This window comes from Haliaeetus albicilla, chromosome 21, assembly GCF_947461875.1.
Source record: "Haliaeetus albicilla chromosome 21, bHalAlb1.1, whole genome shotgun sequence".
Classification (NCBI taxonomy): domain Eukaryota; kingdom Metazoa; phylum Chordata; class Aves; order Accipitriformes; family Accipitridae; genus Haliaeetus; species Haliaeetus albicilla.
Genome location: NC_091503.1, coordinates 16,399,354 through 16,419,517, shown reverse-complemented (window position 1 = coordinate 16,419,517; position 20,164 = coordinate 16,399,354). Strand labels below are relative to the sequence as shown.

The following is a 20,164-nucleotide window of genomic DNA, read 5'->3' as shown; positions in this document are numbered from 1 at the left end:
AACATTACCCTTTTAAAATTAATCACTCCATTTACACTTGTTTGGATTTTTGTGTCACAGTTTCTACCCTGCATCTCTCTCTTTTGCCTATCTCATTGCCACTGAGAGCCCAGGAGTGATTTTGTACCTGTGGTTAGCATGCTGAATTTTCTTCTGCTTTATTTACTTTACTATAAGTCCAGCTGAGACCCAGTCAAGTCTGCACTAATTACCAGTATTTTTCAAACAGGCTATGCTTTTTATGCTGGTAGTATTAAGTTGAAAGGGGATGTATTTATTTCAGTACACAAGAGCAATGCCAGCATAATAACTTTGGTTTAAAAATCTACTGCCTCACATCAGATTCCTGCTCTATTTAAAATAGACAACACAAAGGCTGCAGCTAAGTGACACCCTGGGCTACAATACCATGGACTTTCTCCGGCTGAGGTCCATGTTCCACTCTACCATGCCCATTTCCCACAAGGAAAGGACCATGCAATAACATAACCCCGTTAATGTGAACAAAACCAATATTTACTTAGCAGTCCTCCCAACACGAATGCACAAGCTCAGGCTTCCCCAGGACAGCAGCTGATGGCATAGTTCGAGCCCCCTCTTGCATACCTGTTCTGATGTTCCTGCAGCACTTGGTAGATGCTGATAAGGAAGGTTTGGTTTTTAAAGCTCCCTGCAACGCAGTCCTTGTAGATCCGAAACTCAGCGGCTGTAACGGCCTCGCCCTCAGGAATCTGAGACAAATTAAATTTGAACTCCTTGTGGTGCCGCTGGTGAGGCGTGAACTCCTTGTCATACTCAACTGCAGATGGGAAAAGGAAAGAAAAGTTAAAAAGGAACCATGACTAAAATTTAACAACAAAAGGTTTCCACATGCCGCCACCTGTTCCTTCAAAACAAACCAAGAATCCTATTTTTCTCCAACGACAGCCTTGGCAAGTGCCAGGAAAGCTTATGCAGCTAAAGCCTTTCAAATACAGTACTAAGAAAAGATGAATGTTCCTCTTCTCTAGCCAATGCCTTTGAGATTTCCTATTTTTTAAAGAAAAGCCAGCTTGGACAGGTGAAATATGACCATGCATTTTGCTCCTGTGTAAAACTCTGAAGCTGTGACCGCCCCCAGCATTCTCCACCTGTGGATTTCCATGGTTTTTTCCGCATTTCCTCAAGACTCGCATCCCTCTTCCAACAGAGGAGACAATTAGTTCCATTTTGCTTTAGCACATAAAGGCACGGACAGAACTAAGTGTTAGCACCAGGTCAACCAATTCCCTAACTGTCCTAAAAACTGCTGTTTTCTGGCTCCCGGGTTTGTGTGTTAGCCATCGGACTGCCTTGTGAGCAAAGCAAGATTAACCTGACATTTATTTCAAGGGTTAAAATTAACCAGAGCTCCCCTTCCTTTTGCAGAATCTTATTTGAGAATGAGAGAGCTGAGAAGGAGTGACCCCTTCTGCTTTCTGGTCTTAGCTCTCCTCAGGTACGCTATCAGGTACAGGGTTTAAGAGAGACGCAAACCAGAACCCCCCCTTCCTTCTTCAGGCTGCAGGATTTGCATTTTCTCTGTTTGAGGCTCCCTTTGCAAACTCTACTTCTAGGCCCACTCTTGTGTTACTTGATTACATCTTGGTTTGGTCTGACTTTGATTTATTGTTCATAATTTCTTCTAATTTGCTATTAGAAATTGTTTGAAACATTAACATATTATATAAACATACAAAACTGCATCTTCAAAACCCTGAGGGGGAAAAAAAATAAAACCAAAAAACTGTTCCCACCAGTGCAAGTGAAGGAGTCAATGATGAATAAGTCACCATTATATTATCATTAGGGACATAATTACATTCAGAGAAGGTGGCGAGGGAAGTACAGATCCCTTTTCACATTTGTCTTTGTGCTCACTTTTTGTTGCTCCCCTCCACTTAATATATCAAACTGCAAAGGCGTCCACGAGCCTACCCTCACAACATCCCATGAGGTAAGCAGCAATCCCTGTTTTACAGCTGGGATACTGAGTCACCAGGAGAGTGACTTGTCCAAGGACAGGCAGCGGCAGAGCCAGGAACGATGGCCAGCATGCTTGAGGTTCGTTGCTTTACTCACGGGTTACCTCCCCGGAGAGCAGAGACATCTCCCGGCCGCTGGAAACAGCCCACAGAGATTTTCCCCTCTACCTTTCCCGACTGCCTGTTCCTCCTCATCCCTCAGTCCCAGTTTCATCCGTGTCCTCTCCCTTTCCTTTGGCAGCCCTTTCATGTGAGCTGCCTCATCTGGCTGGGTCCACGTCCTGGCTCCCTGTGAGACAGTTAGTCACATCCTTCTCTCTGAAGCTCGCCTGGAAATCTTTTCACCTCCGCATGACTGCTGCCGAGCATTTTGTGGGACACCGCACTGGGAGATGCCACGGTGTGAACAGGCAAACTGGCAAACTGCTGTCAGAGTCGGACACCGCTGCCAATTTTGGCAGTCTCACACTGCATCTGCCTGAGCAGTTTAGATGTCAAATGACTGACAAACATGGGTGACCGGACATTGTGGCTTCCAGAAATGAGGTGGTGACACCCAGCACCTCCGTCAGAGATTCCACCAAGGCAAAGGATGGTACCACTCACTTCCAGTGCCACCTAGGAATTACCTCACTGGCCATCAGTTATCAGCAACCTGAGCTTCCCTTTGAAGCATCTGCCCCTGCGTTTAATTGGGAACGACTCTGGCAATACTGGACTGGTTGGCATCACTTGCATGTACACCCCCTGAGAAGGGGCCTGAGCTGCCCAGTTACTCCCCATCCCGAGGCGAGCCACACAGGATACACCTCCCAAAACAGAGTGGCCACGTACTTTCAGAAACTTGCAAGCATCCAATGAACAAGAAACCGCGTTCGGCTGCTTGCAGCAGGACGACGTGCCCAACTTGGCCTTTTTACTTGCTGCTACAAGACGAGAGGATGTAATTAATGGTGAGGGAATGTCTAAATCCACGGGTTTGGAGAGACATGTGTATGAAGCAACAATTCTCGATTTAGAACTTAAGTCCTTGCTCAAGGGTGCAAAGACCAGCCGAAACCCACGTCCCCTCCCATGCTGTTGCGGGGGACGAGCTGACCTGCGGGCGAGATGCAGCGGGGTGGCTTTCCCTGGGCTCCCAGCTAAGGACGATAAAGGAGAATCAGGAAGAGCAACGGGAAGGACACAACCAGGATGAGCAGCAGAACTGCATCAGGGTGCCGGAAAACTAAAATTACACCAGAGAGAAACAGCAAAGGGAATATTCAGTGCTTCCTGCCAGCTATGGCCCCACACCAAGATGTGACATGGCCTCTCCAAGTGCACGAGGGAGAGCACAGGGCTGTCCCACCTGGCACAGGGCTCAAAATGAGCCCAAATGTCACTTTTTGTTGTTCCTTTCTGACCTCAAGTCAGCTACGGTGGCCTGACCTCCACTCACTTCCACTAAAAAATATGCAGTTTAAAAGTGATATAGCCAGGCTCTAGTCCCTTAAATCAGTATTTTCCCATACTCCTCTTCTAAAAAGTCAAACACAAGCCACAGGAGGAAGTAAAACCCTCCAAAACATCTACCCCAAAGCTTCAAAAGTAGCAGCAGGTATGATGCTTGACTCCGAATACCCTTTCCCAGTTTATAACTTGCCCGATATATTTACAATAGTATTTTCCTGTTTTTTAAAACTTTCTTCCTTTATCCTTGTCCTTGTCCGAATACCCCACGCAATCACAGAAGCTGACTAAACTGATTACAGGGGAAACATCAGACTGATTTCATTATCAGGCTTGGCAGAATAAACAACCTGAAACACACAAACAAGGAAACCTTTTTTTTAATCCTTCAGGTTAAGTAATTTATCTTTTGTGTTATAAGAAAGGCACGTTCAGAAACAAATACTGGTTAAGTTGATGGTGTCCTCCTCAGCTGTGTTCAGAAGCATCTCTACAACATCACAGGATGGAAAAAAGCCCACATTAAGCTTGTATGAAGCAAGTATAAAAGTTTAACGAGTTGGAAAGTTTTTCTGGCTATGTATCTTCCCATGATACAATGGAGGGTGGTTTTTTTTTTCTTTGTGGGAGTGGTGAGATATTTAAGTTCTATATAGTCATTGTCACCCCATCAAGTTAATAATCAACTGTTTTCATTCAGCAAGACAGCTTAAAAATATAAAATGCCAACAGTTCTTCTCTGGGGGCTTTTTACCCCCTGGAAACTGTTCATTTTTAACAAAGAAGTCAAGTTTTAGAACAGTAAAATGTGGAAAGGCAAGATCCGAGCTGCCGGTTCCCAGGATTACCCAGTCTGTACTGCTATCGCGTTACAATGCATCAGATGACCTCGTATTCAAAATGCAGACAGCGCACGCCTAAATACAAGGCAACAGCAAAAAGGAGAAATAATTTCTCAAGTTGCTTTCCAATTGTTATTTTTTCCACATGAATTCGTTCAGGTCGGTCTGATCAGTGACATGTGAAATCCAAAGCTAATTTCCGTCCGAAGACGGACACGTGCATGTCCCAACTGCGCAAAGCCTTTGCAGGGAAAAAATCAGGCAGCTCACAGCCGGGGCAGGTTGAAAGCAAGCAGCCCTGAGTGGTGCTGGCCTTCCGTAACCTCTCCCCAGTGCTGGCCGGAACGTCAGGACCAAGCCAGGCAAAACCAGGGATTGTAGGGTCACGACACGAACTGTAGCTGTATAAAATCATCCTTGTAGTCAGACTGTATTATCCTGAACATTATTACTCATTTGCCAGAGTAGCTCCTTGGAGACTACAGATCCAGGCATGCACGTACCAGGGCAAGCTGGGAAGGGAGATGGCAAACAGAGGTTTTAGCCCATCATGGGTGTACGTCCTCTGAGCCAAAGGGACTGTCTGCTCCACCATGCAGGTCTCTGCCCCCATCCTGGCTGGGGCTTCGGCTGCTCCTTCACTTGCAATGCAAAGGAGGGTCTGAGCTGTGGACACCAGGAGTACTCGCCCCTGAGTTTTCATTACAGCTCATTTCTGAGCGGAATGGCTGAGCATGCACAGTTAACAGAAAAGCCTGCCAGTAGCTCTCTACATTCCCCTTGACAAATATTTTTAAATACTATACAAACACAACACTATTGTTAAGCAGTTAAAAAGGCAAGAATGGCAAAATTAGGGTTACTGTGGTTCTGAATTTTGTGTATTCTAATTCTAACCCAGCGTTGCAATAGCCAATTTCAGCACAAAATGTGCTTGGTTTAAAAATAACATACTGCTTACAATACTTGTTACTTTAAAAACACTGCACAAAAAAAAAAAAAAAAAAAAAAGACGACATTAACACAATGCATCTATTTTGGTAACTATACCATCCTACTTCCATTTCAACTGTGTTGCATACACCTTGGACCAAAGGAAATGTAACCCTAATCACAGTCATGGAAATAAACTTTCTTCATGTGTAGGAATTTTCAGCATTTCTTTTTGGATCTAAAGTAACTGGTATGCAGAAATAATGGGACAACAGTCTTTCCCAAGGAAACAGAATTTTCACTCAGAACAGCAGCACCAAGTGTCCTGATATTTGGTTGTTTTCTCCAGTTCTCAGCTACTGGGAAAAGCGTTAGGTCAGGTGCTCAGGTGAGAATCTCAACGGTGGCTTAAGAAAGTCTCTAGCTCATATTGTAGGAGCTAAAGGCAAAAATACTAACATGTATACTCATAACCTAGAGCTCCAAAAGGAAATTTTTTTAAAATAAATTGTCTATACAAATAGTTATAATTTCCATGACACCTTGGCTTCTTGGAGGGGGCAGAGAAGAAGTGGGGTCGCAAATGAATGAGATAGGATTATTTGGGATGAGACATTCTGCATCCGTCCTGTCCCCAGCAAGGCTGAAACTTCTGAAGAATCTTTTGCACCCCAAGATCTTCAATGATGACTTGGTTTTGCAGAACCACTGCAACCACACTCCAGCAAAAGCAACCAGTATTCATAGCCTGCTTATGCAAAGTGCGCATTTTGCACAAGTGTTCGTGAATTCAGTTTGAGTACAAATATAAGCCATTCCTACTCATTTCTTCTCAGCCTTCGTACATGACCCCCTCCCTAATAAAATGAGAAAGCCCCTGAAAACTGGAGTTGTTAACAGGAGATTCGCCACCACGGCTACATAATAAGCACAGAGGCAATTTCTCCATTTTACGTCACCAATTTCTGCATTAAGTCAACAGCATTTATCACATCTGGAGCAATGAAGCAGTGGATTAGGCCTCAAATACTTTAAGCATTACCACAGCTCCAACAGTCCCCTCTAATAAAAGGGCCATGTACATATATGACTGATCTACTGCTGCAACCTTACAGCTGCATCACCAGAATTTCTTCAATAATTGCTGTCAATAGTTTGCACAGGAAAAAATTTATATAAGCTTAAAAAAACCCCTCAGCCTTGGTCACAGATGCTGTGAAAAGAAGCAAAAGGCAGTAAGAATCAAAGTAAAGGGCAGGATTAATATAGAAGAATATTAATATAGAAATTAGTAGTACTTTTATAAGACTAACTGACACACCGTGGGGGAGGACAAAAGACGAGCTTTCAGGCGTGCAAGTCTTTCATACATCCAGGCTGAGGGATGTCCAACTTCAGTGCAAGACTGAGTCTTCAGTCGGGTCTTACAATTTGCCTCCTATTTCACAAAAAGTGCCTATCTAGACCATCAGACACAGGGGTCTATGTGGATGGGACCTGCAGTACATCCTTTTTACTCTGAAGACATGCCCTGAAGACTTGTCTGTATTTTCCAAATCTATCAGGTCAATCCGAAAAAAGACACCAAGTCTCCCAAAGAAGTCCTGCCTCAGTGGCAGGCATCACGACTGTGGAAGCAGTGTTACTATTAAAGATTAAAGCTGACCTTTATTACTAAAATAAGCAGTATTTCCTAAATACTGTCTAGGAAAGGGCAAAGAGTACAACCCAAAGAGAACAAAGTACCAGTTTAACATCTTAAAATGGGAAGAACAGAAGTCTAAAAGGCTTCACAGCTACTTTCTGCTGTTTAACAAGGAAACAGAAGTTGTACTGAGTGGACCCGCAGAAGCAACAGCAGGCCAGCAGCAAAATCAGATGGCTCCTGGAAGTAGTGAGGATGCATCAGGAAAAGGATCACTGCTGTCTGATTTTCACACTCATGTATAGTACGTGCCACCGTCAGCTGGATACCAGGCTAAAGAGATGTGCGGTCTAACCCACTGCAGCAACATCCTAAATCCACTACTGCTTAGAGATACAACTGACCGCTTTCTCTTTACAGCAAGGACCCAAAAGAAAGCAAAACCTTCCCATTCTCCAAACTAGTATTTATTAGCACGCCATTTCACAAGTAGCAAGCAAGAAAATTCTTTAAAATAGAAGAAATTCAGGTGAGACAGTAAAATAAAAGATCTGAAAGCAAATCCTCCCCTGCCCAACATGCAGAAGGGTGGGGGAGATCCTTTCTTTCCACCTTGCTCTCAGCTCAGCGACTTCAAATTACCTTCCATGATCACAGCAACTCTACACAGCCCCTCAGGATCTCTAAGAAAAGACTGTTTCTATCACGCCAATCGTGGTGACAGCTCTGTCCCCTACGTCAAGCACGTTGCCTACTGCTCCTGCTGCCACTCTCCTATGTGCCAGGTCTCCCCAGATCCCTCCCTCTCCATCCCCTTCTGAAAAGCAGAATGAGCAAAAATAACCAATTTCAAAAAAGGAGCAGTCCCTCTGCTTCCCAGACATCTCCCCTGGATTTGCAGTACAGCATCTCCAACGAAGAGACCAAGGTTTGTTCTTATAGATAAGAGTATGTAAAAGGTCACTGGACATCAGTAATGAACGTTTCCCACTGGCACTCTTGGTGATAAAAAGCAGTTTTTAAACAGAAAAAAGTCAAGATACTTATGATTGAATCTGGCACTGCACCTTTGGTTGATCCCTCTGGGTCCAGCTGAAGTGATCTAGGGACAACAGCTAGCTGCGCTACTATAAATATACTGCAATTGGAAGTTAAGGCCTAGACAGCTTAAAAATAATAAGAAGATTCAAGGCCAACAAACACCAAAAGGGTGCTTTCTTCGAAACAGCTATAATATCACATCTGGGCCGCCACAATATAAAGTGGAATTATTCCACTAACTTCAGTGGAGCGATGCCAGTTTACATCCGATGAAGACCTGGCTTTATGCTCAATAGCTGCGAGTGCCAGAAAATAATGACTCAGAAAAATAACCCGTCATTAATCCAATCCCAATGTAATTATGGAGATTAAATTTAAACAATAGCAAATCACTCTCTAAACATAACACTCTACAGAAGATCTTCAAGGGAGGAGGGCCTTTTACTTTTGGATGAAAAATACAACTGAGCTCTTCTTTGTTTCTTTGTGCTGGGAATCAAGCTGGAATCGGCTTGTAAAATCAGATTAAAACAGTTGCACAACAGCTTCCTTTCAGGATTCTTGAACCAAAGGCAGTCTAAAAATCAAAATAATGCACTAACCAAATATATAATACCCACGGGACACCAGAAAGTACTGAAAGGCATTTTCACAGTATCCACAAAGATGCCTACTGTATGGCCAGTAAAGCTTTTCCACTCTGCACTGGGAGGCAGGCGGCAGTGGGGACCAGTCTTGCTCTTGCACATGATGGGAAGAGCTAAAGCGAAGGTGAGGAGGAGGAGAGCGCTTGGCAGGGTGCTCTGGGGAGAGCTAAGCCCAGGAGGCTAACTGCTGGCCACCAACATCTCCACCACTGGCACTCACTTTTGGGCTTCCTGTGCTGTCCCCCTAGCAATAACAGAGATTGCTTTGCAACCGCAAAGGCAGCCGCCTCCTTCGTCCCCGCCTCACGGCTTCCGAACACAAATGTTAACAAAACCGGTATTTTCTCTCCATATGCTGGCACATACGGCAGGTCCCCGTACTGAAAACAGTGTTGTATCTTAGGAAAACAAAACATCCTTCTGCTTAAGATATGCCAAATTGCTTTATCAAAGGCACTACTGTTTGCATTTTTGTGGCAATATTAATGTGGTTCCCACTGAGAAGCTGATAAAGACCCTGACTGCAAAAACACCCCTCTGGAAGAAGTGATCTGAAGCCATTTCTGTATTGCGTTTCCAAGTAATTTATGATTAAAATAATATTATGCTTTCCAAAAACCATTTCTACTTCACAGCCAGGTTTCATGCACACAGACCCAGAGTTCGGGGAAGAAGGCGATGCTGTCAGCCTGGTGGCAGGGACGCACAATAAGAAGTGCTTCGCAGCTACGCACGTGGAGGGAAAAGGATGCTCCTACCGCTCCTGTTTGCTCCCTTGGCTTTATGTTTGCGCCTGCGTCCATGCCCACACAGTAACTGCCTGGGACACTTACAGCCACCCGTGGAAATCTTCTGCTCACAGCGTTTCCCACCCTCCAGGCTTGCCACAGGTCACGCCACATTTCCTGCTGGCATGGCCACCGGCGTGCAGCTCCCTGGAAGCGCGCAGCTGCCCCGGGTGCACCGACTGGGTCTGGAAACGTTTTCAGGATTTTTTAAATGGTGTAGCAGTTGCCTGGCTTATCTTGCATCATCTCTCAAAATTATCTGCCCTTCCGCAGGAATTTAAGGCAGTCCAAACCAATTCACTTGCATGTTTGAGCTACATTTCAAAATCGAGGTTGTGCAAAGTGGGAAAGTTTTTTTAATTTATGGGCGTTTCCCTCTCTGCTTTTTTCGCAGGGGAGGTTTTATGTTTATCAGTAAGAGTATGAATCAACCAGCAGCAAGTAGGAAAGCAGGCAACATAAAAACGTTTGCAAGTTAAGTTGCACGCTTTCATTTTGTTGAGTGCTCATCTCTTAGCATCGCAGGCAGGTTTCAGCTTTTCATTTAATAGCCCAGCTGAGAAGGATATCTCCTGAACACAATGCGATCGCTCCCTGTAAAAATACTGCCCAGAGCGCTTAAGGTTTTATAAATTATTGAAAAGGTCTAATCTAGCACTTGAGACACTGACATACAGAAAAAATCAGTCGTGCTTCAGAACTCGTAATGCTGTCTGGAAGCCTACACCACCACACTATAATGGTAGCATCGCTGACATGACTTGTGACTCCGGCAGACACCATGAAACACTGTTGTGTCACTTATTATTTAGTGTTTAGTATTTTACAGAGGGCTCCAATGTCAAATGACTGCATTAAGCAGTGTCCAGCCAAAGGACCACTGAAGAGCGTGGGCTTTGGGAACTGGCAGGGTGCTCTGTGAGAGAGTGTGAAGGACACCAGACTTGGTATCAGAGAAAAGAGAGGACATGAGAAAGGAGAAAGCCCTGCACCTCTAAGGCGGGGCAGAAAGTGACAGCAGGGATATAAAAGTAAAATCATGGTCTGGAGATGCCACAAGTTCCCAACGTTCAACGTGACTACAGAGCAAATGCCCTCTGGAAGAGTCAAGCCGAGAAGATGCCACAGCTCTGAAGACTTAGGAGAGCAAATGCATGAAGTTCTTGAAGAAACATGAAGCTTTTTAAAGATTATTACTCCTGGCCATCTATATTTGTCTAAGGAGCAGCATGGTTTGGAAGTGAACTCCCCCTCGCTGCCTCCATTTACTGCGTGCTGGCTTGGCACACCGATATGGAGGTAGCAGCTCCAACATGTCACCGGGATGGGAGGCTCTCAACCACCACTGGGGCTGGGCACCACCACGGAACCAGGACAACCCCCTGTGCCGCCGACTGGAAGAGCCAGAGCCTTGGAAGACATTGACCTAACAGAGAAACACCAGAGCACCCTTGTTAAACCCGCTATTTCCCTTGCCGCCCTTCTTATTTATCGCTCCTTTCTCCCTGTCCTTCTGCCCTGGCCGTCCTGCTGGGCTCCCTGAAGGCTCAGGAGAGGCTCCCTCAGGCCCACGGTGAGGAGGAGCGCGCCGAGGGCTTGCGCCGCAGCCGCGACTCGTCTCGGTTCCTGCTCGTTAGTACATGATGAGGCCTCACAGGGGCGACGGCGGCAGAGCCCCCGGCAGGCGCTCGCCGCCACCACGTGAGGTGGCCGAATGGGCGGTGTGGCACCCCACGGAGGAGCCCTGGCGGGCCTGTACTCCCTGCAGCATGGTTTCATGTCTGAAACTCTTCTTTCGGAAAGCTCCGACCAACACCTGCGTGGCACCACGGCCGGCCCTAGGGACTGGAGGAGACACAAGATAAAGCAAACCCTCTTTAACGGAGAGGTAAGGAGCCCCGGTGCTGGCCACCCCGGTTCCTCCCGCTCTGCTGAATCACCTGTGAAGGCAGACATGGCCTCCCGTCCCCCAGGGGGAACAAGGAGCCTGACGGCCTGCAGCACGTGCATAACCCTGCTCCCCGGCACGCTCTTCTCATGGGGCCAAACTAAAGAGCTGGGAAGGAGAGCGAAGGACAAGAGAAGAGGGATGGAAGAAGGAAAAGGAAAGTCTCACCACTTCCACAGCCTTCTCCAGCAAAGGCAGATGGGCCGCGAAGCCCCTTGGAGCTCTCACTGTGCAACCCTAACGCATTTGGGAAGCGCTCAAGAGCTGCGAGCATGAAAACTGAAGAAAACTTAGTAAGGGACAGAAATCCCAGAATATTGTACAGCAATTACAGCAGTGTGAGGTAACTCTTTCTGAGGCAGTAACGTCTTGCAAAGTGCTCTCCCCACACTTGCCCTATGTCCCGTTTTGTCCCCACCACGCACGCTTCCCCCCCTGCCGCCAAGGCAGGTCATGGCCTTGCTCCATGCCCGGCGCAGCTCCAAGTTCACACTCCCCCACGACAGCCATGTTAACCTGGGACCGGCCATGCCTGCTCCAACCAAAGCTCCCTGCCGCCTGTCTCACACCCGCCAGGAGCAGATGCCTGTGGAAAAGCAGAAGGGGGCAAGCCTAACCGATATGATCCCAGAGCCTTCTCCTAGCAAGCGCTATGGTGTAAGCCCAGCACCACATGGACCTCTGTTTAGACAAGATGAGTTCTGGGTACATTCACCCTCCATGAAACCCGCAGGAGGAATGCGGCCGAAGTCAACCAAAGGGAGCTTCTGGCATGCCTCGGTCGTAAAAGCAGAGGTCTCCTGCCGTACCAAACCACTGAAATCCCATTTTTTTAATCTGCCCACTGGCCACGCCAGCTGGGTGCGATTTGGGAGGTGACTTTTTTACCTCTGAAATCTCATCCGCTGTCGACCAATATAACGATGCTGTGGAAAGCCAAGCAGCCGTCAGACATTTAAAAATTTGCAGCCGCTGTGGGCGGTTGGAGCAGAGGTCACAAAATGGTCATTAATAGTTTTACCTAACCTGCAGCCTTTCAGCTTCTCAAAACACGGCTTTAAAAAGAAAAGAAAATGACATCACACAGCTTTAACGATCTGTGTAGGGGTAAAGAATTTCACCCTTAAAAAAAAATCAGAATAAGGAAAAAAAAACTTGACAAAAAGCCCCAGTTTGCCTAACAGCTTTTCTCTAAGCCTTCCTTTTTCATTTTTTTTTTTATATTCACATATCCCCCAGTGACCAGAAGCATACTTGGAATGTCTCTGTCCATCTGATAAAGCCATCAGCGGCTGCAGCCCCGCGCCGGGCCCGTGGGGGACACAGCTCCCCTTCCCGGCCGCGGAGCATGGTGCCCAGCCCAGTCAAAAGCCAGGGAGATGCAATGCTTAGGGAAAGATGGGAGAGTCCCGGTCAGGCTGGGAAATCCTAGGGAAAAAGTAAGACTTGAGGAAAAACACCATTAAAAGAACTATTAAAAGAGGATTTGTGGAATAACCCTTAGTTCCACATAGTTGGCCTGACTTGAATACAGTAGCATAGCTGGGTAGTTCACCTGAAAAACATCCAGCAGGAAAAGGGACAGCCTCTGCCAAGTTCTACTCTTTTTTTTTTCCTTCTCCCCCCCCTCCCTGCCCCAACTCTTTCACCAAATACACAAAGCAATCCTTGGGCGCTAGGCATTTAAAAATCAAAGTTACATACAAATGGTCTTAAAGTAACAGCACATAAATTGACTCCAAAAGTCCTCAGCTTAACAAATAGGAAATTAATAAACCAACCCGGTATGTAGGCATTTCTGGCTTTCAGTTTGCCTTGACCCTTTTCCTTAAATTATCAAGTTCCTGGAGACAGAATTTAAAATGAACAAAAGAGAAGGTGTTAAAATTCTCAGTAGAGTCGCTTGCCCACAAATTAATTTTTAGACATTTAGCTTCTATATCTTCACTCTTTGCTATTCATGCCCTGGCTGTTTGGCTATCCTTGCATTTCTCTGCCCCACCCAATCCAGACTTGTCATCACTGATTTTATTTTTCCGCTCCTTCTGTCTTAGTAATGCCCTCCTCTCTTGCCTTGACTGGTCACATGCCATCCTTGGAGAAAAACATCAAGACTCTTCCAACTTTTAGTAAAGATAAATATATAGAGAGAGATCGATTTAAATAAATACCCACAACCAATTTCAAATTTTGGTCTTAAAATAAGTCTTTTATCTTTTGTTGTGCTTGAAGTGTTTTTAATGTTGTCAACAGTTGAATTGCCCAGACACAGATTTTAGTTTATGACTCAGTGGCGAGCACATTGGTTACAAAAAAATTTGCCTTTTTTTTTTTTTTAAGTTACTGCAGGATGGTAATGCTATAGATCTGACAGTGTTAGCAAGACTCCAGGGAGATAGCTGCCATACCTAGTCTTTTTTTGTTTGTGTTTTAGTAAGAAAACCATCAACCATTAGAAAGTTTGGATCAGGCTAGCACCTCAACACACTCTTTTTACAAACATATAGATAGTAGGGCAATCTGAGAAGCAAACCCCTTTTTAATGCACATTTACTAAATCATTTTTAAGCCTGCACGCTAAACCACCCTAACAAGTGGGGTTGTGGCTTGCCCGAGTGAATGTTCTTACTGCCGTTCTCGCGCTGAGACAGCAAGGCTAAAGCTTTATGTAATGTTTGCATGCAGAAAAAAGGCAATTAATTAAATGGCATGTCCTAGTAACGAACTTCCTCCAGTCAAAACAGGAGAACAGGAACCTAAATGTTGTATAATTAATGTTATTAGCTGCAGCTGCTATCATACTTGGAGAAATTTCCAACTCAGAAACAGCAGTGATGAAGTGCTCCAAGATGAGTAATAATATGCTTGATATTAAGGGAGGGGGATAAAAAGGATTCTAAAAAATGTGCTTTCTGGTATAATAACAGTCTCTCAGAGAATTGCCAGGCAGAAAACACTGCGGGATACCAAAAGAAAAACACACCACATTTAAAGTGTTGTCTCCGTTAAACTGAAATTGAGGTGGGGGGAGAAGCGGGTAGAGAGGAAACCCCTTGTGTTTACCTAACCTACCTGAATGCTAATGCTCACATGTGTGTTGTAACAAGATTGGGGACTTTGAAAGCTCTAATCAGTAGGTACATGAGCAAATATTTATTCTGATCCATTCCAGCTCTCTGTGGTTTGTAAATCCCCAAGAAAAAAAAAAAATCTGCAGAACAAACCAGTCTAGACCACAGATTTTGGCTACTTTACACTAGTTAGAAAATTACAGGAAATAGGCCAACTCCAAGGAGGGTTTTTTTGGTGGACGTTTTTGTTTGCTTTCTGAAGACCTGTGAGTACCTGATGTACGTGCACTTGTTTGGGTAGCCGAGGAGAATTCTTTCGGGCATTCTTTAAAGCATAATCACTGCAATATAGAATTCCACATGCTTGATGTCTTGGTGAGGTGTTGATGTATATAACCTCGCAGACTCTTTCTGACCCATGCTTTTCATCCGAAGACATTAAAAAAAAAAAAAAACCAAAACCCAAACCAACCAGAATAATAATGCCTTTGTATTTCAAGATCCTGAAGAGTTTCTAGCAACATTATTTCTCACCCTGTTACTCAAACGCATGGAAAGAATCACTCGATATCTTTCCATCAGAGGAAAATCTGAGCTGGAAAATATTTTAGATAGAAGGTTTATCTTATTGGGGATAGCATCCATTCAGAGTGTTAGAAGATCTTTCCATCCAGCGTTAGAAAACCTTTTCTACGGGACGAAGACAAAGCTTCTGCCTTTACCATGTGGAAAAAATCAAAAGCTTGAGCAACTCTGCTTTAGGCTGAGCCAGAAAGAGTCTGGGTGAAACAGAACTCTCAGCTCCTACTGTAGGCACTGAGATAAGGCCAGGGACGTAAAAAAATACTGGTAAACACAATATATTTTCTAATAAGTATTGCCATTAGAAATGCTTTTCTCATAATTATGCTCCTAGTGGTTTGGATTTGGGGTTGGGTTTTTTTTTCATTTAGGGAAAACAAAAAACCCACAATGAGAATTTAGTGGGAAGAAATATTTACGTTCAAAGACAAGATTTTATTATGAATACAAAAAAAGCTGATGCTCAAGAACAGCAAAGCTGATACAAACCTTCCTGAGTACATATTTTAACCTCATATTTCTGGCTCAATTTTATGAAAACTTTTTTTCCTCTGCCATCACCTCTCTGCTGTTTCTTCACAGCTGTTCATGGTGGCAAGAGCAGTACTGTACTGATGCAGCAACAGCAGCTGGGATAGCTACCCTGCCTCCAATGCATCGTTTGCCATAGGAGCTACCCAAGTGGTATCTCACCCAAAAAGGCACTGGGCACGGGCAGTGGTCTGATAACTGACAGCCTGACTGACCCGAGATAAGATTATTACCACCTGTGATTTACCACAGTCATGTATTTGATTTGGCTTGGCGTGTTACAAATAAATTCTGTTTGGGTACCGTGGGATTACCAAGTGTAAACATCAAGGTCTTTAGACAGGTATCTGAAGCAGTATGACTATTTAGTTTAAAAAAAAAGTCAACTGTCCTCTGCACACAGAAGAAAGCAAACAAATTTGGTTACATTGCTAACAGCAAAATGTGCACTGATAAACTTTTTAAACTAATACATATGTAAGGGTGGAATCAAGTACAAGTTGATTCACTTTGAATGAAAAACAGTTTTGCTATTGTAAAATAAAATATCTCTATAGACTGTCTCTGTGTGAGCAACTTTACTCACATTACAGCAAGACTTCAGGAGTCCTACAAAAACAGAAGCAGAACAGGTAAATGAATGCAAAATAAAAACTGAGAAAAATTAACATAATAGTTAAATGCCTTAACATTTACTATCTGCAGATATATGCAAATAGCCAACTCTCAAGTGAACATTCTGGGCTCCATATTTGTGGTGTCCTACATGTAGAACAAGAGAAGAGGCTAAAGTTGCATTTCCATATGACTCAGGTAAGGCTGTGGGGTGTATTTTCACTATATCCATCATCAAAGACTTGTATTTCTTGTACGCACAGCTTTAATGTTGTATTTTCTGAGGTGGATTAGTTTTCTTTTCGAAACTGAATGTTCTTGAAAGGCTGCATACTCTTAAATAACCAATATGGGCAGAATCAAAAGTCTCTTGGACAGATATGTTATATTCAGAACACAGCAAATCTTACGGATACACTCAAAAAAGTGTTTTTCAGGCACACAGGTGGGATTTCTCCAGCAATTTTAAGCCCAGCTTTAGGCAAACCCTGGGTGATAACAGGGGTGGATCACAGCGCTTGCATCATGTTGCATGAAACTACCCATAAGAGAGGTCAGAGCATGCAAAGAGAAAGAGCTCAGGGAAACCTGTCTGGTGTCACCAAAGGCTGCTGCTTTATCAGGTAGAATCCAAAAGTACACTTAAGCCATTTAGATAATTCACAGAGAGCTCACCTGAGCTGAAACAGGTATCAGAAACACAGAAGGTCTTGCCTCTGCTTGGGCAAGAAGGCTCATCCAAAACCATACCTGACACTTTTGAGTTATTTGAAGTACTGCAGTCAAAACAGTCCCACAACTAAAAGCTCTCTGTAGGACAAGTTATTTAACTAATGGAATAGCCACACCTTTCACAAACCTGCAATAGGTAGGTTAACAGCCTCATGAAAAACCCTTTCCACTCTTGTCATTGTTAAGAGTCTCATGAAAACCCCTTTCCACAAAGCAACCCCTCTTCAAGTTATTTGACCAATTGCAGGTTATTTGCTTCTGACATAAAAACAAACACAAGTCTATTTGCTTTTGGTTTTTTAAAAAAATACCTTGGAAAGACCTTGGCAAACTAGAATGTCAATTATTTTGCAGCTTCCCTCACAATACTTTTCTCTCTACAAGATGAAATATTTTGCTGGCATCTGTAACAAATCTATATTTTTAATACCAGTAGCATGCTGGACAAGCAAAGCAATTTAAAGCTGGAAAACATTCTACTTGATTTTCCTCATTTCCCAATAAAATTGGCTGAACTTTATTTGGCTGTTCACCTCCACCAACTAAAGACTGACATCTGCTTTTTGGTCTATGTAGGTAATAGAAAGTTTCCATTTATTTAGTATTCATTTTGCATTCCTATAGATAGCAGAAAAGTGTAACAAAATTTTGCATTTGTAGGAAATAGCATTCATATCATAAGGTACAGGAGCAGACATTCAGAAAGACTAGAAAATACATGATCAAATACTGCATAATCTATTTAGTTCAAAATCTATTTAACCTTTTAAATATCTACTCTCCATGGCTCATTTAGTATACATACATGAACTTGCTACACTTTTACCTACGTTACAAATGTGACAGTGTTAAGAATGTGGTTTTAGACCATTTCCTCATCTTTACCATAGAGGCAACTGTGTTTTATAACCAGGAAAGAGTTCAGAAGCAGATGGTACCATCAAGTATTGGTGTAGGTGCATCAGTAAAGGAATGAAACCCTCCCTCTCATTCGGTCACCATGTCCAATAGCATAACCACAGATGAATGAACCGCAGCTCTTATATTTCTTTCTCCTGCCTGCCTGGCTGCATCTTTGCCACAACTCGAAACATGGTGTATGCAAGTGACTGCCTTCCCTCACGTAACCCGCCTGGAGTTAGAGCTCTCCCTGCTGCCCCTGGGGCACAGATGAACCAGCAGTTGGCTTAATTCCACTGTGGGAAATGCCATGAGTACTTGTAGGTCCCTTGCAAGCACCACCAGTATTATCCCCAGCAAAATGAGGTGTTGAAGCACAACTAAAGTGTCTTCAACAATTCCCAGAAAATCCTTGCCTTGCCACTTCCCTTCTTTTGGACAGGACCCATGACCATCTTTGCCTGCATAAGCAGACTTTCATGCTCCTGCCTGTAAATTCTTATCTCAGAGGACCTTTGTGCATGTGGTTCTTGCAGCCTCCAACTGAGTTGTTTCTTTCCAAGTGTACTATCCCTTGCTCTCTCAAACACACACAATAAACCAACAATAGTGGGAGAGGGTATAAATGCCTACATTCATTTTGGTGATGGGAGCCTGGTAATAGGTATGTCTACACAGATGTTCAAATTCACTATTTTCTTGCGTGTCGAGTTTGCATCCACATCATAAAGCTCTTAGATCCTCCATACCAGCAATTACTACCTAGGGATGTGGCTTTGTATCCAGGTGACACAAAGAGTGCTGTACTAACTCCAGGCAATAGACACTTGCCTCCATCAGGAAGCAAGAAGCGTCTCCATGACAGATATACCCCATCCACTTCTCTTACCTCTTCAAATAAGAGATTAAGACAACTGTTTAAAAATTAAATGTACACAAAGTTAAATTGTCCCTTCCTTCTTGTTACATGCATCAGATCATTTGTATACTGCCTTGGCAGAGACCACTGGTGAGATACTGAGAGGAGATTATGTGTGCCTCTCTCTCTAGCACCCTGAAAAGTCAGAGAAGGAAACAAGTTACTGGTTCCCTAGTCACCCCCAGCACATTCACCTGTAGCACCAGGAGAGCGGTGGCAAGGTCCTGGCTTTTACTTACCAAGCACAGAGGTTCATCAATGGAATGAGAGTTTTGGAAACAGGAACTCCTTCTGCATGTTAAATTTAGCTTTGAACAGCTGGACAAGGAGAAAAGGGGTTTTATGTTATATATAAAGCCAGTTGAAAAGCACATCAAACAGAATCAACAGATCTGTGAAAAGCAGATCTCAGATCTGCTGAGAGTGAAAATGGGCATTTTGGCCTCTTTTACACGTGGGCAAGGCTAATGAGAGGACCGATGGAAGAGTCTGTTTCAGAAGCTTGACCGGCCGCACCAGTGTTCATGCAAGCTCAGGGTGATTGGCAGGTGCTCAGTCTGCCAACTTTGTGCAACCCCGTGGCATGCCGTGAGTGCCAGGACATGGGCTGGGAGCACTGGCCCAGTTCCCAGGGAGGCAGAGCTCAACCTCTGAATGCAAGTTTTAAGTGAGTTAAACACACACTTCTACATATGACGTGTTGTAGTTGAATAGGGTTAAGCCACTTGCCTAGACATAGCCAACTACATTTTGAAATAAAGACTTTTAAGACTGAGACTAGTCAGTACAGTATTTTTAAAACTTTATGCTACTGTACTCAAAGAGCTGGGGGTGGAGTGAAAACAGAGAAGACGAAACCCCTTCCATAAGGGCAGCTGAACCTGAGATTTAGGTCTACAAATAGTTTAAATCCCCAAGAAGAGCTTGCAAATGCCCAGCATAAATTCCCCATTCTTTGTCTATTGAACCTTTTCCTACTATTCCCACCCCCTCCCAGCCCAGATGAAGACTCAAGTTCAGATGTAAACCCAACTCACCAGCTGCAAAAGCTTAAAAGAGATACAATAAATCGCCCCTCAGGAAAAAAAAATAAAGATAAAAATCTCTTGCCATTGGCTTGCTTATGGATTCTGAAAATCCCTAATGGGTGGTGAGTGGGATGGGGTCACTGGTCAGCAGTGTCTCCTGCACATACATGCTTTCTGTGCAGTCCTCCGAGGAGAACAGCAGTTGTCTGCATTTGATTTCCGAACCACATTTTCATCCTTTTCTGCCTGTACCCAACCACAAAGAAAAACAACATCCATGCTGTGCATTCTTTTCCCAACTCAAAAGCTGCTCTTCCACTTCTCCTCAGGACAGCTCATCTGCTACAAAGTGCTTCACCTCACAGCCTAGCAAGATAAGCTGGGATGCAAACGTCAGGACAGCCAGCCTTTTTTTGGGAGGCTGCCAGCCAATTCAGTGCTTGTGGGGACACCAATCTATTTCTGTCTGCAAAGGGTTATACACTGA

The 20,164-nt window shown here is 44.1% G+C and overlaps 1 protein-coding gene across 1 annotated transcript in view; it reads right to left on the bottom strand.

Annotated features, from left to right (window-relative positions):
- Positions 1-20,164, bottom strand: part of BMP6 (bone morphogenetic protein 6) — a 93,896-nt gene that overhangs the window by 27,504 nt on the left and 46,228 nt on the right. The window contains exon 2 of the mRNA XM_069809056.1: positions 607-799. Coding sequence (XP_069665157.1) covers positions 607-799 — 193 coding nt within the window. The remainder of the gene's footprint in view (positions 1-606; positions 800-20,164) is intronic.